At 43.6% G+C, this 23,766-nt stretch overlaps 1 protein-coding gene across 4 annotated transcripts in view; it reads right to left on the bottom strand.

The window, feature by feature from the left end:
* Positions 1–20,477: 20,477 nt before the first annotated feature.
* znf423 (zinc finger protein 423) overlaps positions 20,478–23,766 on the bottom strand; it is a 355,907-nt gene continuing 352,618 nt past the window's right edge. For all 4 annotated transcript variants that reach the window (XM_078544305.1, XM_078544307.1, XM_078544306.1 and 1 more), the window contains one exon: positions 20,478–21,105. In XM_078544305.1, the coding sequence (XP_078400431.1) occupies positions 21,076–21,105 (30 nt within the window). In that variant the 3' untranslated portion in view covers positions 20,478–21,075. The remainder of the gene's footprint in view (positions 21,106–23,766) is intronic.

The following is a 23,766-nucleotide window of genomic DNA, read 5'->3' as shown; positions in this document are numbered from 1 at the left end:
CTAGGCCAGCATTTATTGCCCATCCCTAATTGATCTTGAGAAGGTGGTGGTGAGCTGCCTTCTTGAATCGCTGCAGTCCATGTGGTGTAGGTATACCCACAGTGCCGTTAGGAGGGAGTTCCAGAATTTTGACCCAGCGACAGTGATGGAACGCGATGTATTTACAAGTCAAGATGGTGATTGGCTTGGAGGGGAACTTGCATTGGTGGTGGTGTTCTCGTGTGTCTGCTGCCCTTGTCCTTCTAGATGGTAGCAGTCATGGGTTTTATAGGTGCTGGGTATGGAGGCTTGGTGAGTTCCTGCAGTGCATCTTGTAGATGGTATACACTGCTGTTCATCAGTGGTAGAGAGAGTGAATGTCTGTGGATGGGGTGCCAATCAAGCGAGCTGCTTTGTCCTGGATGGTGTCAAGCTTCTTGAGTGTTGTGGGAGCTGTACTCATCCAGGCAAGCGGAGAGTATTCCATCACACGCCTAACAAGTGCCTTGTAGATGGTGGACAGGCTTTGGGGACTCAGGAGGTGAGTTATTCACCATAGGATTCCTAGCCTCTGACCTACTCTTGTAACCACAGTATTTATATGGCTAGTCCAGCTCAGTTTCTGATCAATGGTAACCCACAAGATGTTGATAGTGGGGACTCAGCGATGGTAATGCCATTGAATGTCAAGGTGCTATGGTCTTCATTCGGGAAGTCCTGGATGGGAACTGTGTAGTTGAACTAAAAGAGGCTCCCTTCCCTTTGGAGGAACTATCACTTGCGCTCCCCACAATAAGATGCCATCCTGACTGGTTATTTCATGTCTCCTGTTGAAGTACGGTTTCATTTTGTCAGATACAAGCTCCTCTGACCAACTATGTAGTACTTGTTCTCGTACTTGAGATAGGACTGGGTCCAGACTTGTCCAGTCTCTGATCTGTAGAACACATACTGCTGAGGAATCTTAGAAATTTAACAGTAAAACAAGTTACTGCGGAACTGGGACATGCTCATCATTTTCTTGTAAAGGCAAGCGACTAAGGGCATCGGCATTTGCGAGTTGATTGCCAGGCCTATGTACAAAAGTGTATTCGTATGCTGCCAGTGTTAAAGCCCCATTAGTATTTCTGTATCTTCTTTCTACATGCCTTCTTCTTTCAAGCGCAGACTTTAAACTCAGCCTTCTTTTTGACTTCACTGTTGGCCAGACTTCTCTCAGATGCAAGCTCAACTTGAGTGAACTCAGTGGTTGAGTTTCCCAAAATTTCATTATCTGCCTGCTTCTTGGAAAATTCTGTGACTTTTGCTTCCAAATCCTCTTTGGCTTCATTTAACTGATTCTTCAGCTCTTCCATCTCGCTTTTGTATTTGTTTGCTGCCTCCTGGAAAGTTGAGCATCGTTGTGTCTTCTTTGCCAACTCATTCTTCAGTTTATTCAGAGAAGTGCTGAATTCTTTGTTTCTCTTCAGACTTTTCCAGAGGTACAAACTTTGACTTGAGGGAATCTTGTAGTATGTGAAGGTCTTTCAACATGTTTTCTTTCTCCCTGCGAAGGTTGCTCACCTCGTCTTGAACTTTGTCATCAAGCAGGGTCTCTTTGAGTTCCTTCTGCTGTTCTTCCATGTTTTGGCTTAGGACAACCTGCATTTCTTCAGGTTGTTGAGTCCTTACACACTCCTTTTTCAAAACAGACACGCTTCCAGCTTCCTTTTGGAATCTCAGTGGCCCATCAAAGTTGATTTCCCTTAGCCGATTTTGCCCTAGGAAGCTTGGTCCTCTGCCTCTCAATATCAACACTGATAGCTTTGCCAATTGGCTTCCATAAGACCATAAGACCATAAGACATCGGAGCATAAATCAGGCCAATCGGCCCATCGAGTCTGCTCCGCCATTCAATCATGGCTGATAAGTTTCTCAACTCCATTCTCCCTCCTTCTCCCCGTAACCTTTGATCCCCTTACCAATCAAGAACCTATCTATCTCGGTCTTAAATACACTCAATGACCTGGCCTCCACAGCCTTCTGTGGCAATGAATTCCATAGATTCACCACTCTCTGGCTAAAGAAGTTTCTCCTCATCTCTGTTCTAAAAGGTCTTCCCTTTACTCTGAGGCTGTACCCTCGGGTCCTAGTCTCTCCTAATGGAAACATCTTCCCCACGTCCACTCTATCCAGGCCTTTCAGTATACTGTAAGTTTCAATCAGATCCCCCCTCATCCTTCTAAACTCCATCGAGTATAGACCCAGAGTCCTCAAACGTTCCTCATATGTTAAGCCTTTCATTCCTGGGATCATATTGGACAGTTACTCTGCTTATGCCTTTTACTTGAATGTTTTCACTCGTATATGTTTTTAGCTCGGCAGCTGTTTGTTCTAAACTTAATTGACATTCACCATTATTCAAATATCTGAAGGTATGTTCCCCAATTACAGTAGTGGAAGCTTCTGTGTCTACTTCCATTTTAGCAGATTTGCCATTTACTTTCACTGTGACAAATATTGGTTCTGCCTTTCCAGCTTTCAAGCTAAACAATGAGTAAATGTCAACATTTATTGTTTCAGGCTCTTCTACATTGTAGATTTCATTGGGCTTCTTCTTTTGTTTACAAGCCTGCTTGAACCTTGCCTTGCACTGCCTCATCATATGGCCATTTCTGTGGCAATAGTACCATTCGATTTTTTTAAACTGTTGATCACTAAAAGACTGGTTGTTTCCAGCTCTATTAAAATTATTCTTCAGTTTTGCTGCTAAGTTATTTTTCTTTATTCCTCAGCTAGCGGGGGCTCGCTTTTTCCTGCCTCTTTTGCATGATATGGAGGACGGCGTTACTTTGCGCACCCTGTAATGCTTTTGAATCTCTTACTGTGCTTTCCATGGCCAGTGCTATCTCTAGCGCCTTCTTGAAATCTAGATTCACTTCAGACAATAATCTTTTCTGAATAGTGTCCTCTTTCACAGCACAAACTAAACGATCTCTGAACATGTAGTTCAGAGTCGTACCGAACTTACAATGTTCCATTAGCTGCATGCATTTGCCTCACCCGGGGCTCTATTTCGTGAATTAAACCTGAACCTCTGCTTTCGTGACTGAGGGCTTGGGTTGAAAGTGACTCTTCACGAGGTCCACCAATTCATCGAAATTCTTCGAATCTGGGGCACTGGGTGCTGTCAAACTTCAAATAAAACCGTAGGTTTTGCTCCCACAAGTATTCAAGAAGATCGCTCACATCTTCTCTTTCCCCGTAATCTCATTTGCTTGAAAAAAGAACTTGAGTCATTCTATGTATTGAGACCAACGTCTGTGGCTGGTTCAAAAAGATCAATTCTCCCAAATTGTGGCATTTTGAGAGGGGATAACTTTATCAATTCTAACGAAGCTGGCTACTTACAATCACTGGGTGAGGTGCAGTGCTGATTTCTTCCTAGCTAGATTTCTCCTGTTCAATCTTGTTTTATCCTTGTCACCAGTTTGTTGCAGGGTGGCTGAGTTATCCTGTTAGTAATAGAGTTGATCTACAGACAACTTTCTAAGTGGAAACATTAAGTTTATTTACAATGTGCTCAGCTGCAATTACACGTATGCTTTCAACTCCAACTCCATCTCTACACTGTCTAGAGGTAGCCCGTGCTACTCTCCAATTGGTTACTACAGATCATGTGATCTTTCCTAACAAGTATTATTCTTAAAAGTATGTTACACACTAAATAAAACCATAATTGCTACACATTGCATATAAACAGAGGCATAAAGCAGTTGTACAAATTGGCCTGATTCTGTACTCGATGGATGTAATTTTACAAATGCCATAACTAATTTAGTAATCATCCCCGACCTGCTTAACTTTATTCAAGTGAAGTCTGTGAGTCGAGCAGAGAATAGATACCAGCATCCTCATCAGGATCGTGAACATCAGAGGCTCTTTCTACATCTTCTCATTCACAAAATCCTGGCACTGCTACTATGCAGTTTCCAAATTTTCAAAATTACAACATATTAATGGAATATTTGTATGTTAAAATTAGTTTATTTTCCTATTTCTTAACTGAAGGAAGGATTTCTCTTTTACAGCTCCACAGATGGATTAAAAAAAACACTGAAACCTTTAATAGAATCCAGACGGTCACCCATGAAATAATTTGTTCTGTGCAAATCAGCTTTTCTTTCCTGCTAACTTCTGCAATGCCTGCTGACTTTTCAACAATCAATTTTAAATAATAGTTTTTCAACATACCAGGATCTAAAAATGGGAGTTAAGAGTAACAAATATAAGGTTGCAAAATTTAATGGCCCCTGATTATGAGACCATATGAAGATCACGGTGTGCGAGTAACCCACACCAGTTGCTTCTGACGCATGCAGGCCCTGCATGCTCATTACCATGATTGCTGTGTGCCTCCTCCCTTCCTGTTCCTCCAGCTCCTCAGCTGCAAATTGTATAGCTGGTGGCAGGGGCTATTCTCTCATCATGACAAAGTTGTACAGCACGCAGACCACCACAAACGTTAACATCCACTCTGTCATGTACAGCAGAGCTCCTCCAGAACAGCCTAGCGGAAACACTGGCTGGGATTTTCCACTCCCAATCGGGACGAGCGTCATGGCGGGTGTGGTCGCAAAATCTCGTCAGCAGGCCTGAGGCGCGATTTCCAATGAAGTAAAAGCAGGAAGTGATTGTGCGCTCCCACTGTCAATGGCAGGCCACGTTGCCTGTTGCCGAGCGTCGTGAATGTCATTATCATATATTTGCATCTCATTGTGATGCCTACTTTCCGAAATCACCCCCGAACATGTTGAATTTAAATCCCATATTGGCGTGAAGTCAGAACGACATGTTTTACAACAGTATTTAAACAGCATGTAGCTGGTGACCTGCACTTCATTGGGAATTCCGAGGTTAGATTTCACAATTTAGCGCGCGAGGATCAGCGAAAATCTTCGGAGTAAGTGCCGCCCCGGATTCATGGGGGTCTCTCAGGGAATGCTGCACAGCAACAAGTCCAGAGTTAAGGCGTGGCTGGCGTTTACTATGTTGCGGGGCACGGACCCCATTCTGGAAGGGGCAAGGCAGCACTGATTAAGGGAAGGGGCTGTGGGGCAAGGGCTCCACATGCCTGGGGAGTGGTTAGTAAACAGCCACCCAACTGGAAAATAAGTTCAAAAATGAGTGCACTGCCACAGCTGAGACAGTTTAGCTTCAGCTCAATTGACACGCAAGGAGTCAGGCAAGTGAAGCAATTATGCCCACTCAAGCAACACTGATTCCTCCATGAGGCAATGATTGCTCCCCTAGTTTTAACCCCTCATGCACAGACTTCAAAATCAACAGAGTCTTATGGAACAGCAGAACTATTAGGTAATAGGACAAGCTTGAGGAGCCCCTTTGGAGAATTGGTCATGGAAGACTGACAGAGGGGAACGCTCCGAACCCCCTAAATTATTGTAAGGTAGACACTGAACATTCACCCTCATGGTCATACCAAACCATGCAGTCTTGGAGTGCAGCTTAGGATAATGCTATCGCCTAAGATGAGAGCAGAACATCCAGTCAAGTGTTCGAAGCTGTCGGCAGTCAGTCAGGTGGGTTTGGAGGGGGGTTGTGGTCAACTTTCTGCGCACCCCCACTGGGCATCATTTTAGGAGCCAGGACTCTCCAGCATGCGGAAATGGGCCTTGAGGCCACAATTGCAGGCGATGCCTTGACAAAAGTGGATCTTAGGAAACAAGATGCTGATTCTTGCGTCTCTCTCATTGATGCTGCAGTGAGAAGACCATCGCAAAGATGGAGCCTGGTGTTATCCCTGCATTACTCCTTATAAGCAGGCGAAATGAAGGAGAAGAATGTGACAGAGGTATCTGGCTCTCCAAAGGGAGGAGCAGAACCCTCATCAACAAGAGGCTGCTCCCGACACAGAGGATGAATACTAGAGAGCCGTCATGTGTAGGAGCTTCACTAGACGCAGGGTCTATAGACCGCACATGTGCTAACTGCAAATGAGCGAGATCCAGAGTTGCCGACACCTGCGCATGTCAAGAGAATTGGTCACTTACATATGCCACTTTCTGCAGGATTTGGCGCCACAGGGACTTAGAGGGCATCCACTGCCAGTGACAGTGAAAGTTGTCGCCGCCCTCAGCTTCGACAGCAGTGGCTCCTTCCAGGGATCCATGAGGACCTTTGCAGGATTTCACAAGCCTCCAGCCATTAATGTATTCAGGAGGTCACGGACACCATTTTAGCCAAGGCACACAATTTTGCCAACTTCAAATGAGATCAGGTGAGCCAGGAAGCAAAAGTGCTGGGATTTGCTGAGATTTCTAGATTCCCACCCAGGTGCAGGGTGTCATTGACTGCATTTACGTGGCTCTTAAATCTCCCTGGCAACAAGCAGTCGAGTACGTCAACCGCATAGGCTTCAATTTCCCAGTGTTCAGCTGGTCTGTAACCATAACAAATGGATCATACAAGATACCCCAGAAGCATCCACAAGTTGTACATCCTCAGCAGGTCTCAGATCCCTGACATTTTCCAGGGACCACACAGGAAGCAGGGACAAGGGCTACCCCCAAAGAACATGGCTGATGACACCCATATGGCGGCCTCAGACTCCTGCTGAGAGAAAGTATAACAAGGCTCATGCCGCAACCTAGAGTTTGGTGGAACACACTATCAGGATCCTGAAAATGCGATTCTGATGCCTGGACAGATCTGGCGGAGGACTCCACTACAGCGCCCTGAGGGTCTCATGCCATCATTGTGGCTTGCTGCGCGCTACACAACCTGGCAATGTAAAGGGGGAAGGACCTGGCAGATGATAAGATGGAGGAGTTGCACATCTCCTCTGATGAGGAGGAAGTCAAAGGGGATGAGAGTGATGAGGTTCTGGAAACTGAGGATGCCAGCGGGGAGGCCACTGCACTGGCCAGATGAGGCAGGCGGGCTCATGAGGCCCTCATTGTCAGAAGGTTTCAGGAGGAGGATGACGAGATGCAGTGAGGACACCCCTGGACAAGTCTCATCCATCATGGGCAGCTTGAAGACTACTCCTCTAATTTCAGCAATGAACTTCCAGACAACCGTGCATCATTGCGCCGCTTGCTCACATTGCCCTGATGCTTTGAAGGATGAGGACATCTTGATGGCGTGTCAGTCCTGAGATGATATGCTACTTGGAGGAGGTCTTTCTGGCCTCAGACATCGGAAACTGCTGCACCCTTACACGTTCATCCAGCATCCCAGTTGCAGCACCACCCTAAAAGACACACGAGCAATGGGGCGATCATGAGTGTGATAATGATTGCATGCCTTCAATCTGGCAAGGCAGCCACACACGATGTGTTACCTTGTCGGTGAGAGATAAACATTACACTTGGGACAAGGGGCCTGATGAAATCCCGTTGGAGTGCAGCACATATAGATGACTCAGTGAACTCTCACACACTCCCTGAAGTGACACTGTCATCTGACAGTTTCAGTACAGGTTGAATAGTTTCATTAATCACAACACAAGGATGGAGGCGGCACGCCTAAGAATGACAAGGCCAGACACTTGGCTGCATGATATTGAGATGCTTCCTCTGACATTCAAGCAGTGTGTCCTCAAGGCCATACCTTGCCCTTGCAAAGTCCAAAATGATAAGGCAACATGAAGCCCTCAAGGGTACGTGTCTTAGCTTATGAGGAGCCCTGTTCTGGTTCATCACACACTCGATCCTATCACACTGGGCCTTGGTACATTGTGAGAAGCAACAATGAGTGATTCCAGTGCAGGTCTAAAGGCTGATGTGGCTCTCAGAGATCATCATTTGCAAGCTGCATTAGTAACTTGCTAGAGAGTGAAGGCGATGGGAGGAACATCGCTATCCACTAACTTTGTGAAGATACCATTCTCCCTGCTGTAGTCACAAGTTCAGTGTTGCAGAAGATCCAGGTTGGATATCTCAGTGCCTGCGCACAAGTGTGCCATTGCTTCATCAACTTGAGATGGCAAGGTTCTCCGACTTTGGTCTGAGATCATCATATTGCATCTGGGAACATCTGACACCTTTCTGGCTGAGGGCAGTGCACATAATCTCTGTGAAGATGCTCATATCATAGAGACCCTACTGAAAGACAGCGGACACATGAAGTTTCAGAGTACATGAGCCTTCTGCAACCATCATCACCTGTTCCCTTCAACACCACAGCTTTACCTCTCAAGAATGCAAATGAGACAGGGGGACACCTCTGCCTCAGTGGTGCAGAGCCAACACAGCGCATCACAGCACCCCACGATGCTAGGGTACGAGCAGCAACCACACTTTACATTAAGGTGCAGACATCAATGACCTGGATAGTGACGTGATCATTCACTTTGGTCAGAAAGTAACACACTGCACAGAGGAAGGGCCCAGGGTACCGACAATTGCCATTAGTGTGTGCGGGAACCAAACCTGATTGACATTAACACAGCTCATCATAAGAATAAGGCATACACAAGGACACATGAAATGATTGGGAGTGTTTTTACATCTGTGAACATTATGGACGAGTGTTTAACACCCGCGCCCATGTTTTGTAACTACGTCTTCTTCACTTTCCTTACCCTGCCCCTTTTGTCTTGGTGCTCCTCCGACATCCACAACGGAGATGGAGGTAGCCTGCTGGCTTCAAGCCCTGTTGTCTGTGATGACTTTGGCAGGCATCCTCTGGAGGGCCCTGGCCTGCTTTCGGGGTCCTGCTGTGGGGCAAGTGCACCCTCCTTGGCCTGAGGAGCTGGAGCTGATAGGGTCACAGGAAGAGGGGGTTTGGATTGCACGGACACTCCCGGAGTCACCTGTGTGGATGTCCCCGGGGTGTCGAGCTGCTGGTCCTCCTCCCTATGGGTGCCCGAGGGCCCCTGGCTGACCTCTTGAGGAGAAGGGGCAGCTGGAGTGAGATCAAGATGCCCTGTCTCTCTCTCGTGTTGACACTGATAGATGCCACCAAGGGCCTCAGCAATGGAGTGCAGCTGATTGTAATTTCTGGAAGATGGCTTCCAGTTGCTCTAAGTGTCACTGTATACTAGGAGGTCATCTAGGTACACGACACAATTAGATAAGCCCGTCACTACCTGATTCATCAGCCTTTGAAAGGTGGCTGGGGCATTTCTCAGTTCAAATGGCATAACTCAACACTGGCATAACCCATCTGGAGTCACAAAGGCAGAAATTTCCTTTGCGCGGGTGGTCAAGGGAACCTGCCAGTATCCCTCGACTAGATCTATCTCTGAAATGTAGGCTGTGTTACCTACCCTTTCAATGCAGTCTTCTGGGCTGTGTATCAGGTAGGAGTCAGCTCTGGTCACTGCATTATTAACTTTGGGTTAGTCAATGCAGAGCCTTGTGGAGCCATCCAGCTTGGGCACAAGCACAACTGGGGAGCTCCAGCTACTGCTGCTAGGCTCCATACATTGGTGTTCCAACATGTAGTTAATCTCCTTCCAAAGTGGGGCCAGTTTTTCTGGACCTAGATAGTAGGGATCTTGCCTTGCCCACATGATGTAGAGCTAAAGTGATGCAGCTTGGTTTGTCTTGACAGATGCTTTTAAATGCAATGAGCAGCCTTGCCGAGTCTCCTCTCTGTTCTGTATTTAGGTGGGTGAACATGGTGTCCAAATGCACTAGAATTTCTGCGATGGCTAGTCAGACACTAGGGAGTTCAATGTGGACCTCACCCACATCTCCCTTCAATTCATCCTCGCTGTTCCTATTGTCCTCTAGGTCTGTTGTTACTGGACAGACCATTACCTGCTTGTCCCCTTCTCAGCTGTGGTATTGTTTTATCATATTGATTTGCTTTTTCCTGTGGTCTGGGGTGTCACTTGGGTAGTTTATCTCCCAAGCTTCTTTGCTACTCTGTACGGGCCAGTGAACCAGGCTTTTAGGGGTTTGCCCAGTGTTGGCAGGAGCACTAGCACATAGGGCAGAATCTTCAGGTCGGCATGTGGGGGCGGGCCCCACACGCCAATGCGTAAAATGATGAGCGGTGACGTCGGGCGTGCATCCCAATGTTGCCGCACATCATTCTGATCTTCAGTTCGGCGGGCACGCACCGGAGTCGGCTGCGCATCCGCTGAACTGTCAAAGGCCTGTTCAGGCCATTAATCACTTCATTAAAGCCTTAAGGTTGGCGGCAGGCAAAGAGACCAGGCGGCCTGTGCATTTTTCATGGAACCTCATCCACGGGCGGGATGAGGTTTCATGAAGAGTTTATATAAGTTTAATAAAAATTTTAATTAAAATTCATTGACATGTCCCAGCTCATGTGACACTGTCACATGAGGGGACATGTCTGAATTTTTCTTTAATTCATTTTTTTCAAGTTTTCATAATCAAAGTAAGCTCCCTGAGGCAGCTCCATGCCTCAGGGAGGTTTCTGTGAAAGAGCGCAGGCCCCCACTCTCCCTCCTCCCCCTGCCCACACAGGTGGTGCTGAGCGCTTCCAGGTGTGCGTCACGCTGGGCGGGCCTTAATTGGCCTGCCCATGTAAAATGGCGGCACGCAGCCGATCGCAGGTGGCAATTGGCTGCGTGCACACCCGCACCCGCTCCCGCCCAGCCCGCCCGACAGTGAGAAAATTCTCCCCATAGGCTCCTGGCTGAAAGGTTTGGGCCCTGGCATGTTTGTCTGCCTCTTTTTTCATAGCTGTCCGGGAGATTTTTAAGTCTTTTCAAGCCACATCACATGCTCTTGTGAGTTGCTCACAGAACACAGTTATGTACTCTAACATCCTCTCCTTAGTTAGTTTCAGAGGACCGCTCACTTGGTGTCAGTGAACTAATTCAAATGGAGCAAAACTTGTGGACTCATTGGGTGAGTCTCTGGTAGCGAACAAAAGGAAACCTAGTCCTTTATCCCAGCCATGAGGATACTCATGGCAGTATGTCCTGATCATTGTTTTTAGGGTCAAGTGGTACAGTTCTAGCGCCCCCTGCGACTGCGGGTGATACACTGAAATCTTCAGCTGGGTCACACCCAGGTTACCCATAACTTCCTGGAATATTCCGGATGTGAAATTTGAGCCCTGATCTGACTGGATCTTGGTGGGCAGACCATACCTGGCAAAGAATTGTTTTAATCCCCCCCCACCACTATTTTGGCAGATATGATTCTCAGGGGAATAGCCTCTGGGAAGCAGGTAGCCACATCCATGGTGGTAAGGACATTTGTTAGCCCCCTTTTATTTTGGGCAGGGGCCCCACACAGCCCACAAACGCCTTGCTGAATGGTTCCCCAAAAGCCGGCATGGGAATCATAGGTGCAGGTTGTATTGCAGGTTGGGGTTTTCCCACAACTTGGCAGGTGTGGCAGGTTCTGCAAAACCTTGCTACATCCCTGTGGAGGTGTAGCCAGTAAAAATGTGCTGGTGTGTGCTTGGGTTTCTCGTATCCCCACATGCCCAGCCATCGGAATTTTGTGTGCTAACCATAATATTTTCCCACAGTGCCTCGGTGGCACCACTACCTGGTGGATCACTGTCCATTCCTCATTTGCAAGTCTGTGAGGGGATCTCCACTCCCTCATCGGCACCTCATTTTAAATGTAGTAGCATTCAGGGATTGCCTCTGCCTCAGCTTAGTTTGGGCAGCCTGAGCTAACTTTTTAAATAATGGGTTGGCTTGCTGAGCCACAACCAAGGAAGACCTACTTATTACCTCCTTAGGGTCTTCTAGACTCCTGAAAAAGGTCTCAGATAACCAGATGGTAGGGTCTGCAGTGCCACTTCAGCCTCCTCTGACGGAATTTGTCTGGTCATAGACTGGTTTACCTCACAGTCAGACAAAATGCCAGGCACTTTCTCCTGCAGCTGTTCTGTCTCCCTGACGTCAGTTGCCTTGTCTGACACCACAGGGGATGCCATCACTTTTGATCCCGCCAGGTCATTGCCAAGGAGCAGGTCGACCCCCTCCACAGGCAAACTGGGCACGACTCTCATGGTCACTGGTCCTGACACAAGGCCACACTCCAGGTGCACCTAGTATGACAGGGTGGGCATGTACCCTCCTTCAATACCCTTTGACAACACCTTGGCACTTACTGCACTCTTTGGTGGAAATATTTTGCCTTTTCCTAGCAGTCTGGCCCCTGTATTCCTCAGTATCACTATGGGCTTACTCGCCTTCCTCTGGGGAAATGTGGCCACTCTTTCCTCTGATATAAAATCCTTGTAACTCTCAGGCATTTTTTAAACTCACACTCACAGGAGTGCGTCAACAGGGATTTGCTGCCGCAGTCAGAGCTATAGCCTGGTCTGTCATGCTCTCTGTCTGACACCCATTTTCTTTTTTTTATTCATTCAAGGAATGGCTGGGCCAGCATTTATTGCCCATCCCTAATTGCCCTTGAGAAGGTGGTGGTGAGTTGCCTTCTTGAACCGCTGCAGTACATGTGGTGTAAGTACACTCACAGTGTTATTTGTAAGGGAGGGAGTTCCAGGGTTTTGACCCAGCAACAGTGATGGAATGGCAGTATATTTCCAAGTCAGGATGGTGAGTGGCCTGGAGGGGAACTTCCAGTTGGGGAAGGGTTTGGAAGGTGCTATCTAAGGAGGCTTGGTAAATTTCTGCAGTGCATCTTGTAGATGGTACACGCTGCTGCCACTGTGTGTCTGTGGTGGAGGGAGTGAATGTTTGTGGATGGGGTGCCAATCAAGTGGGCTGCTTTGTTCTGGATGGTGTCAAGCTTCTTGAGTATTATTGGAGCTGCACTCATCCAGGCAAGTGGGGAGTATTCCATCACACTCCTGTCTTATGCCTTGTAGATGGTGGACAAGCCTTGGGGAATCCGGAGGTGAATTACCCTCTGCAGGATTCCTAGAATCTGACCTGCTCTTGTAGCCACAGTGTTTATATGGCTAGTCCAGTTCAGTTTCTAGTCAATGGTTTCCCCCAGGATGTTGATCGTTGGGGATTCAGCGACAGTAATGCCATTGAATGTCAAGGGGCGATGGTTAGATGCTCTCTTGTTGGAGATGGTCATTGCCTGGCACTTGTGTGGCATGAATGTTACTTGAGACTTGTCAGCCTAAGCCTGGATATTGTCCAAGTAATGCTGCATTAGGATACGGACTTCTGCGCAGTTTGTATGTCTCAAAAAATCCCACGGGTTTTTCCTGTAACCTCCAGCAATCAGCACGGAGGTGTCCTGCCTTGAGGCAGTTAAAACACGCAGTCTCCTTGGACTCACTCCTCATCTCAGCAACATCTTTTTCTGGCCTATGGGGGCTCCCTGTGTTTCCTTCTCTCCCAGGAATGCTCAATTTGCTATTACTCTCCCACCTTCCATCCTTCATAATTGGTTTGGGGTGACAGGGAAGGGTTTCCTTTGGGATGAGGCTTTGTGGATCAGCTCATAATCATCAGCTAGAGTTACACTCTGTTCTTCTTTGTGAGTTCTTATTGGGAAGGGTATGGTGCTTTTGAACTCCTCAGGGAGAATTATTTCACAAATGTTTTCATAGGTGGCCTCAATTTTAAGCACCCATACCCATTGATCAAAAGTGAGGCGCTCAATCCTTTCAAATTCCAGGTATGTCTGGTCAGGCCATTTCCTGAGGGTATGGAATTTCTGATGACACGCCTCCGGCACTAACTGGTCTGCACTTAAAATAGCCCTTTTTGCTGCCCCATGGCTGGTTACACTTTTCTCAGGCAAGAAGGAATAAACTTCATGAGCTTTTCTCATTGGCTTACACTGCAACAGCAAGGACTAGTGTTGGGCTGGCCACTTTAACTGCTGTGCTGCCCTTTTTAAAGAGATATATATTGTAAATAATTATGGCCCCAGCACTGATCCCGCTGGCACTCCACTAGTTACAGGTTGCCATCTTGAAAATGCCCCCCTTATCACAACTCTCTGTCTTCTATTAGTTAACCAATCCTCTATCCATTCTAATATACTACACTCAGCACCATGGCCTCATCTTATTAAGTAGCCTTATGTTTGGTACCTTATCAAACACCTTTTGGAAATCGAAATATATTACATCTACAGGTTCCCCTTTATCTATCCTGCTTGTTACCTCCTCAAAGAATTCTAATAAATTTGACAGGCATGATTTCCCCTTCATGGAGCTATGCTGACTCTGCTTGATTAGATTATGCATTTCTAAATGCTCTGCTATTACATCCTTTATAATAGACTCCAACATTTTCTCAGTGGCAGATGTTAAGCTAACTGGCCAATAATTACCTGTTTTTTGTCCCCCTCCCTTTTTGAATAAGGATGTTATATTGGCAGTTTTCCATTCCTCTGGGACTTTTACAGGATCTAAGGATTCTTGGGAGATTACTACCAGTGCAGCCACTATCTCTGTAGCTATTTCCTTCAATATCCTAGGATGCAATTCATCAGGTCCAGGAGACTTATTAGCCTTTAGCCCCATTAGTTTCCCTAGTACTTTTTCTCTAGTGATAGTTATTGTACTTATTTCCTCCTCGCTTTTGCCCCTGATTATTTAGTATTTTTGGAATGCTATTAGTGTCTTCTACCGTGAAAACTGATGCAAAGTATTTATTCAATTCCTCTTCCATTTCCAGGTTCCCCATTATTATTTCCCCAACCTCATTCTCCAAGAGGCCTATGTTCGCTTAGGCCTCTCTCTTCCTTTTATATATTTAAAGTTCTTACTGTCCATTTTTATATTACTTGCTAGTTTACTCTCAAAGTTTATTTTCTCCCTCTTTATTATTTTTTTGGTCATCTTTTGTTGTATTTTAAAACTTTCCCAATCCTCTGGCTTACCACTGTCACATTGTATGTTTTTTCTTTTAATTTGATACTATCCTTAACTTCCTTGGTTAACCATGGTTGGTTTATCCCCTTCCTAGAATCTTTCTTCCTCACTGGGATATATCTTTGTTGCGAGTCTTAAATGTCTGCCATTGTTCATCAACTGTCTTTTTGCCAAACTTCTTTCCCAGTCCACTCTAGCCAACTCTGCCCTCATTCCTTTGTAATTACCCTTACTTAAGTTTAGCACAGTTGTTTCCAACCCAAGTTCCTGACTCTCACACTGAATGCCAAATTCTACCATGTTATGGTCACTGTTTCCAAGGGGGTCTTTTACTCTGAGATCATTTATTAAACCTGCCTCATTACACATTACCAGATCCAAAATAGCTTCACCAGTTATCTCATCCTGTTCTATGATAATATTGAGATTGAATGTGGACATTTTAACACTTTAGTATTACAGACCCAAGAACATTTTTGCAGTTTTAAAATTGCTGTTGAAGGAACATTTTAATTTCCCCGCCCCAATTCTTTCGTCAATCTGTGGGAACAAATCCCAGACAAGCCCCCAGTTTTAATATGACCATGCGAGAAGGGTGAACTGGCTCCTCTCTATTCACCTTCCTCGGTTGATTACAACAAAAGTTTAAGTTTCTTTTTCATGAGGATACGCCTTTTTCAAATCTGAAGATATTTAACTATTTAAGCTGTGAGCAATAAGGAGCCAATCAAACAAAGTTTTCTTGAGCCAAAGAAAGAGCAAATTTATTAACCACTAAACCCGAGGAAACAGCATCACACACAGGTAATCAGAAATAAGGGAAGTTAAAGTCCAATAAGAAAAAGGTTAAAAGAATATATGTCCTTGAGGTGTAAATTTTTAAACGTTGTGGCCGATTTGGATTTGGTTTCGTGGATGCAGTCAGATGTAGATGTTGCAATTATTACAAGATCTCAGTTCACTGGTAGATTTCTAGTAAAGTTGACTTCCGAACCAGGTAATACACTTCTTGCAAAAAAGAGAGTGGGAGAAAGCTTTCAGCCTGTCTCTCCTGCTGAAGTCCTTCTTGCAATCTCTGCAGTGGCTGGCAGTCTTGTCCTGAAATATTTCACCCATTGTGTACTTCCAAGGGGTTGTTGGTGGCTCTGTCTGTGGCAGCCTTTGTTTCAATATCCAGCACTTCGCATTTTAATGTCTCTTCCTTAGACAGTGACGAGTTTCGACGAGTCTCTGAATTATGGGGAATGTCTCTCTTCACGCTCCTGGTAGGTGATTTGTTTGATTTTCACCTTCATGCTGGAAGGTGGCTTTGCATTTTTTTAAGTAGTTTGTTTTGTCTTATTTCAAATAGGAAAATATCCAGTCAGTTGGAAGTTGAAAAATCATATTTTCAAAAATAAAGGGGCCTGACCTCGTGACAACTTATCAAACCTGAATGTTGTCCAGGTTTTGCTGCACAGAATGCTCAGTGCCTGAATAGTTGCAATTGGTACTGGACACTGTGCCGTTATCAGGGAATATTCCTATGTCAAAGGAAAAATCGTTGATGAAACTGCTGAAGATGATTGGGCCTAAGACATTACCCTGAAGAACTCTTGCAGTGATATCCTAGGGCTGAGATGATTGGCTCCCAACAACCACAAACATCTTTCTTTGTGCTAGGTGACGCCAACCAACAGAGAGTTTCCCCAATTCCCATTTACTTCAATTTTGCTCGGGCTCCTTGATGCCACACTTGGTCAAATGTTGTTTTGATATCATGGCCATCACATTCACCCCGCTTCTGGAATTCAGCTCTGTTGTCCATGTTTGGATCAAGGCTGCAATGAGTTCAGGAGCTGAGTGGCCCTCCCAGAACCCAAACTGAGCTTCGGTGAGCAGGTTATTGCTGAGTAAGTACCGTTAGCACTGTTGACAATGCCTTCCATCACTTTGCTAGTTATTGAGGGTAGACCGATTGGCTGAATTGGATTTGTCCTGCTTTTTGTGTACAGGACATTCCTGGATGATTTTCTGCATTGTTGGGCAGATGCCAGTATTGTAGCTGTACCGGAACAGCTTGGCTAGATGTGCAGCTAGTTCTGGAGCACACATCTCCAGTGTGATAGACGGGATGTTCTCAGGACCCATAGCCTTTGCTCTATCCAGTGGCTTCAGCCATTTCTTGATATCACATGGAGTGAATGAAATTGACTGAAGACTGGCATCTATGATGGTGGTGATCTCAGAGGGAGGTTGAGGTGGATCACCCACTCAGCACTCCTGGCTGAAGATTATTGCAAATGCTTCGGCCTTGTCTTTTGCACTGATGTGCTGGGCTACCCATAATTGAGGATGCAAGTGTTTTTGTTTTAATTGCCCAGCACCATTCACGACTGGATAGGGCAGAGCTTTGATCCGATCCGTTGGTTATCAGATAATTTAGCTCTCTCCATAGCACGCTGCTTCCGTTGTTTAGCATGCATTTAGTTGTGTTGTAGCTTCACCAGGTTGGCAGCTCGGTTTTAGGAATGCCTGGTGCTGCTCCTGGCATGTTCTCGTATACATGTCATTGAACCAGGGACATGCTGTTTGTGCAGAATCTTTAAAGTCAGGACAAAGTACTTCAAGTGTGCCACTCCTTGTAGACTGCAGCAACTTTAGAGAACTCTGGAAACCATGATACACTTCTACATTCGCAGCATCAGCCAGTAGAAATCATAAGCAACATCTGTAAGTAGCTAATGATCCCTTTAAATAGTGCTGCTGATGGTGGTTAGGCACAGGGTGGGAGGTTGAGGGTTGGAGTCTTGCTGTTGAATACATGCTCAGCTGAGCGTGATTAAGAGAGTTGGAGTGTTGTGATCCAAAATAGCTGTGTTGCATCAAATCAGAATCACAAACTGCCTACATACTTCTGGTGGACACTCCCTGTGCATGCACTAATGCCCTCACCGAAATGGTGTCTGGTACCATATGTTCATACAGCATGGACTTCATTATGGAGCTAAAATGACACTCAGTGCCAAAAATAAGGGTCAAATTTTACAGCCTAACTTTTCTTGGAAAAACTGTCATGCAACTCAGGCTGGACTAGAAAATGGACAGCAATGATCAGCAGTTCGGTGGCACAAATTGATGTGCTAGCTAAAATTATAAGTTGTGTTGATAAAATACATTTAATTATTTTGACACCTATTGGTTTACTACTTAAGTATTTCCTTCATAACATACTGTCCCATGGAGTAACTAAGCACAGGTTTACGCCTCAAGGTGTCCAATCACAGTTTAATTACAGGAAACAAAGGTGAATAGGGGTATGAGTCAACATTGACCCTGACACATCTTCTAGCAGTCAGCTCACAAGTAGCTTAGGCAGAGTCTGGAGAGTGAACTACCTTCCTGCTTTTTCAAAGGGATGCTGAGTAGTGTGGAAGGTTTCTAATGGGAGAGAAAAACAAACTGGGGATATTAACTAGTTGTTGTTACTTCAGTTGTGCCCTAGCTGAGATTTATATGTGTATTTATGGCAGTTTATAAAAAAAATCAGCCATTATAAATGTTTTACTTAGCTTTCTTAATCTATTTTCAGTCAGGATCTCTATGCACACTTGCAGAACGAAATAACCATTCCATGAAAACAATTGTTATGTGAATTATAATGAATAATCACTTAAAAAGCCTGACTAATACAGGCTATGATTTGTATACTACTAAGAACTTAACCATTTCTCTAACAGCTGGATAACTACAACACTTGAACCTTACACTTGAAATTGGGATCTTACAACTCTGAAAATGACAGACTAGAAGTTCGAGTTAACAATGGGAAATAATGTCCGTAACTTTGGGAAAAGTCTGTCATTTTCAGAGTTGTAAGATCCTAACTTCAAGGCTAAGATTTTACATCTAGCAGGTGGGCACGCGCCTGACCCGATCAGGTGTAAAATCACACGCAATCTTTCGGTCAGTGGGTGCGCGCGAGAGTCGGTGGCGTACCGCTGACAATTAAGAGGCCTATTAAGGCCCTTAAGCAAGTAATTAATTTGTATTTTTCACTGCCCGTCCAACTGTTCGATTGGTGGGGTGGGGGGATGGGGTGTGTGTGTGTGAATCGGCCAGGTGGCCTTTGGATTTTTTATGAAACCTCATCGACGGGCGGGATGAGGTTTTCAGAAGTAATTTGAAAAGAATTAAAATTTTTAAACATCATTTTCAACATGTCCCTCTTCATGTGACTGAGTCACATGTGGGGACATGTTTCTCTCATTTTTTAAAATGGTTATTTTTGTGTCCACAATTCTTCAGCTCCCTGAGGAAGCTCTGTGCCCTCAGGGAGCTTTCAGCGCATGCTCCCCTGCGCATGCGCAGACTTCTGCACTCGCGCTCCTCCCACCCCCACCCCGTCAGCGCTGAGTTCCTCAGCAGGCACTTCACACTGGCTGCCCGTTAATCGACCAGACAGCATGAAATCACAGTCGGGGCCCAATCACGGGCAGTGGACCGTTTCGCAGCCACTCCTGGGCCTGCCCAATGACTGGAAAATCCTGCCCCCACGTTTTGATCTAGTGTGGATAAGAAAGCTGAGGCAGTGTTCGCGTGATATATTTTGAATGTACTCTCATACGATACAGCTAGGTGCTGAGTACGTTTGTTTATTCTAAAAGTACCGTTTGAGATTTTGATTGGGAGAAAGTCAGGAAAGAGGATTTTGTTTATTAACCATGTGAAGTTTGAGCATCTCTGCCCAATCTCCAACTGTAAGGGTCAAGTGTTTTAGTTATCCAGCTATTACAGAAATGGTTAAGTTCTTATTAATATACAAATTATAGCCAGTATTAGTCAGGCTTTTTAATAGATTATTCAAAATAATTCACGTAACAATTGTTTGCATGGAATGCCTATTTAGTTCTGCAAGGGTACATAGAGATCCTGACTAAAAATAGAGAAAGAAAGCTAAAGTAAACATTTTTAATTGCTGACTTTTTATAAGCTGCCATAAATGCACTTGTAGGACAGAATTTTATGGCCTCTCCCACCGGTGGGCTCTCCCGTTCTTGCTGAAGTCAATGGAGTTTTGAACGGCTCGCCGCATTTTACATCCCCCACCGTGATGCGGCCGTAAAATTCCACCCATAAATTCCAACCAGGACACAAAACTATTCAGGGCAAATAAACTACCAATATAAGGTTGCAACAGAAAATACAAGAATACAGTTCAGCCATGTTCTGTCCTATTGCTTCAAATTCAACACTTCCTCCTCCTTCACTTCTAATGGTGTTGCAAGTGTTTGAGGTTGAAGCAGCACCCTGCCAAATACAGGTTGTGAGCAATGGAAACACCAAAACTTACATTTATTGTGCCTTTAACATAGTAAAACGAGGTTACAGTGAGCCATTACTGAAATAAGTTGGAGACAATCCTGACCTCAATTTCACTGAACATCTCTGGGGTGAATTAAAAAAACATAAGGGAGTTCTGGTATAGTATAAGGGAAGTGGAGTCATATTACATTGAAAGTGTGCAAGGAGTTTATGTCCTCCATGACATGCAGAGTGCTGTCAGACACCAAAATGGCTCAAAATATTACAGTTAATCATGACTGTGTAGTCTCTGCATGCCTACTATAATATCAAGCTACTGTGTAAAACTGAAAATTTGCATTGTGTGTGTTGGTGATTTAATACATTCCAAAGTGGTTAAGACCTTCCGGTAGGCAGAGAATAATAACCAACACATACATTCACACAAATAGAAGGAGAAATTAAGTGCGTGGTTTCCCTTTATTATACTGTCCTAGTTATTGCAATCAGGTAAATCACATTTTATAAGCAAACACCATCCAGTTGCACTGTAATCGTTTTTCTTTACATAGTTTTTCATTGTACTGTGAACTGGTCAATTCAATTAAAACATTCTTCTTTGACAAAAAGAAAAAAATATTCTGACAATGGCAAGCTAGCGCATCACAGTTATCACAAATGGCTAATTCTGCATTTAAAAGCAAGTATTAACAAAATACATCTAGTTACCTTGACACCTATTAGCTTACTACATTAAGCAACAAAGGACAACAGCAACAAAGCTGATGTTTCTAACACACTATAACTCTGATTAGAAGCAAAAGCTGTGAACTCACTAGTTAAAAGCAGGACAGAAAAATACTGAGCATAGAATACTTTTAATCTGTTACATTAATATTCATTTCAAACTGCTTATAATAGCAGTGCCTCATGGCCAAATCATTAGTTTTACATCTGGGTTTCAAATGACACTTTGATTGGATGTAATGTTCAAAAGTTCTCTCCCACTGTGTCTCTGTCGAGTCTTCTGCAGAGAATATGTCTCGCAGTGCTGACACCTTACTGTGCGTGCTGACTCATCATGTGGTTCTGGAAAGACAAAAAAACCCATAAAGGATAAATAACACGTGTCCATATCCACCAAGGGCTCACTGCAGATAATGTAAAAACTTATACAATTTAGCTTTATGCATAGAAACACCAGTAATTGTTAGCTGCACTAGGTTCATTTTCATTTGTTGAACAAGTGCAAGATTGAACTCAATAATATTTCTTTATAAGGGAAGCCCAGTTGGGTCTGACAAATACTTCTGTTTTGTTATATGAGCATAATATATATAACAATTAATGTTATATGCGATAATAATGATCTTATATTTGACAGGGCTGCAATATAATACAATTGTTGGAGCTTTAGCACTGCTGAAACCCTGAAAACAATACATGTGATGAAATTTGAGATTTAATATACATTTAATGCAAATGATTCATTTGTTTGAATCTACGGTGAAGATACTTTTGATTCAATCGTGCATCAAATTGATTGTCATGTAGAGATTAGGTCGACAGATATGGAGTAATTTATCAAATTATTGTTCCAAATATCCAAATGGAAGAATAACTCGTTCCCTGTTGTTTCCTTTAAAATGAAGCTTTTTGTCAATATTCAGCGAATTCTGCTTCTCTACCAGAAGAGGGAAGCACAATACCTGTGTTTTTTTTATGGTCAGCTTTCCTCTGTTTAAATATCTTTTCCAGTTTAAGAATCAAAAATTCCAATTCTTTTCAATTCTATGTGATTTTTCACAATAAAATCAACATATAAATGCATTTCTAGCTTCTATACAGTCAACAACATGCATTTTGAAAGGAGGTCAACAGTCTCCAATCCCATCATTACAAATATTAATTTATTCAGATAAAAGCACTGGCTAAAAACCTCCAATTTCACTGTGCGCATTCATAATACACCCCAGTACTATAATCTGGTGTCGGGACTCAAATTGATGACTAAAATAAAAATAAAATACAGTAGATGCTGGAGATCTGAAATAAAAGCTAAAATGCTGGAAAAACTCAGCAGGTCTGGCAGCATCTGCGGAGGCAGAAACAGAGTTAATGTTTCGAGTCCATATAACTTGTCCTCGGAATTGCATTTAAAGGTTCCAAAGAGTCATATTGGACTCAAAATGTTAACTCTGTTTCTCTCTCCACTGATGCTACCAGGCCTGCTGAATTTTTCCAGTGCTTTCTTCTTTTACCTCAAATTAATGACACTAGGTGTAATGGATTCCTCCATTAATACTGATTCCTTACATCAACTTGCTTACATAGACGATTAAATATAATGTATCAATGTTCAAGGATGCAAGAATACACATATAAAGTCCAACTGAAAAAGTAGAAGTTGAAGGGACAAACGGTTCTACGCAAAATCAACCTACAGTTTAAACTGCTTTTGTGTGAGAGAATCAATATTGGCAGGAGACCTACTCCTGAGGTGGCTTTACTTAAAAACAGCACTGGTTTGACATTCATAATTCACAAGATTTATATTGTCAAATGGAAGTCATGTTTTGGGCTCAATCTAACTTTCAAGTGTCAATAAAAAAACGATATTAAGAGGCTGACCAGTGTAAATGTTCAATTTTGTACCCCTATGTTTTGCTATCTAGCTCTTATAAGTGGCACCTTTTTAAAATTAAGTTTTGGAAATTTTGTAATTAATTTTACTGCTGAGTAATGATAGTAAATATTGAAAAATAAAATGATAAAATCAGTTTTTTTTTAGTTATTGTGCAGGATTACTCTCTCTTATTAAACAGTCTTATATAGAGTGAACAGAATAAAAATAATTATTGAATGTTGGCATTACAGAAATACATTATGTTGATCCAGTAAGGTGAGCATCAGAATGACAATTGTAGATATATTGAAATTTTGATTAGAAGTGATTAAAGGATTATATCAAAGGTCAGGATTATTTACATGCTTATCTGGAGTTTCCACTAAGTAGCGCAGCCTTTTCAGTACAATTAGCCCGAAATTGGCCTAATTACCACAAAAGACTGCAGAGTTTTAAGTGCAAATAATGTCCAGCAAAATCAAGTTTCCAAGCTCTTTTGCACTGGTTTAAAAGCCATTAAGCTAGTAGCTGTCCCTGCCCACAAAACTCCCATGTACCCAGATCGAATTAAGCACCAATGCGAAATTCCACTAACTGTGCCCATTTGCAGGCCTTCAAGGAGACGCTTAAAATTAAGCTTTTTTAGGCACAAGGACATAACATGTTCTAAAAGCTTTTGAAGTTTAAAAAAAATTTTACTACAAATTGACTACTAAATGTCAATGAAACTAGCAAATGATTCTGTACAACTTCTTAAAGCCATTTTCCATTATTTAAAATCAAGTTACATACATAGACGGTGGATTGGACATTCTTATTAAAATAGCTTTTTGTGATAAATCCATTTTCAGCTGTATTAATCAAAATGCACCAAGTTACCACAGTCTTAAATATCATCAACAAATATATTTTAAAGCAAGTTTTGTCTGGAAAAAGAATTATGTTCTGAAATGCAGCCCGGTTGCACTAGTTTGTACAAATTTTATGTTTGGCAGTGTGCAAATGACTTTGAGTGGAAATATGAGAGAGAAGAAACACTTCTCAAAACCAGCATAATTTTTGCTATAATTTGTGCCCGGATCACCAATTATGCACAAAGCTGAAACTCCAGGCCACAATCTTTC

This window comes from Cetorhinus maximus, chromosome 6 (assembly GCF_964194155.1).
Source record: "Cetorhinus maximus chromosome 6, sCetMax3.hap1.1, whole genome shotgun sequence".
Taxonomy (NCBI): Eukaryota; Metazoa; Chordata; class Chondrichthyes; order Lamniformes; family Cetorhinidae; genus Cetorhinus; species Cetorhinus maximus.
This window is presented reverse-complemented; position numbering and strand designations above follow the sequence as displayed.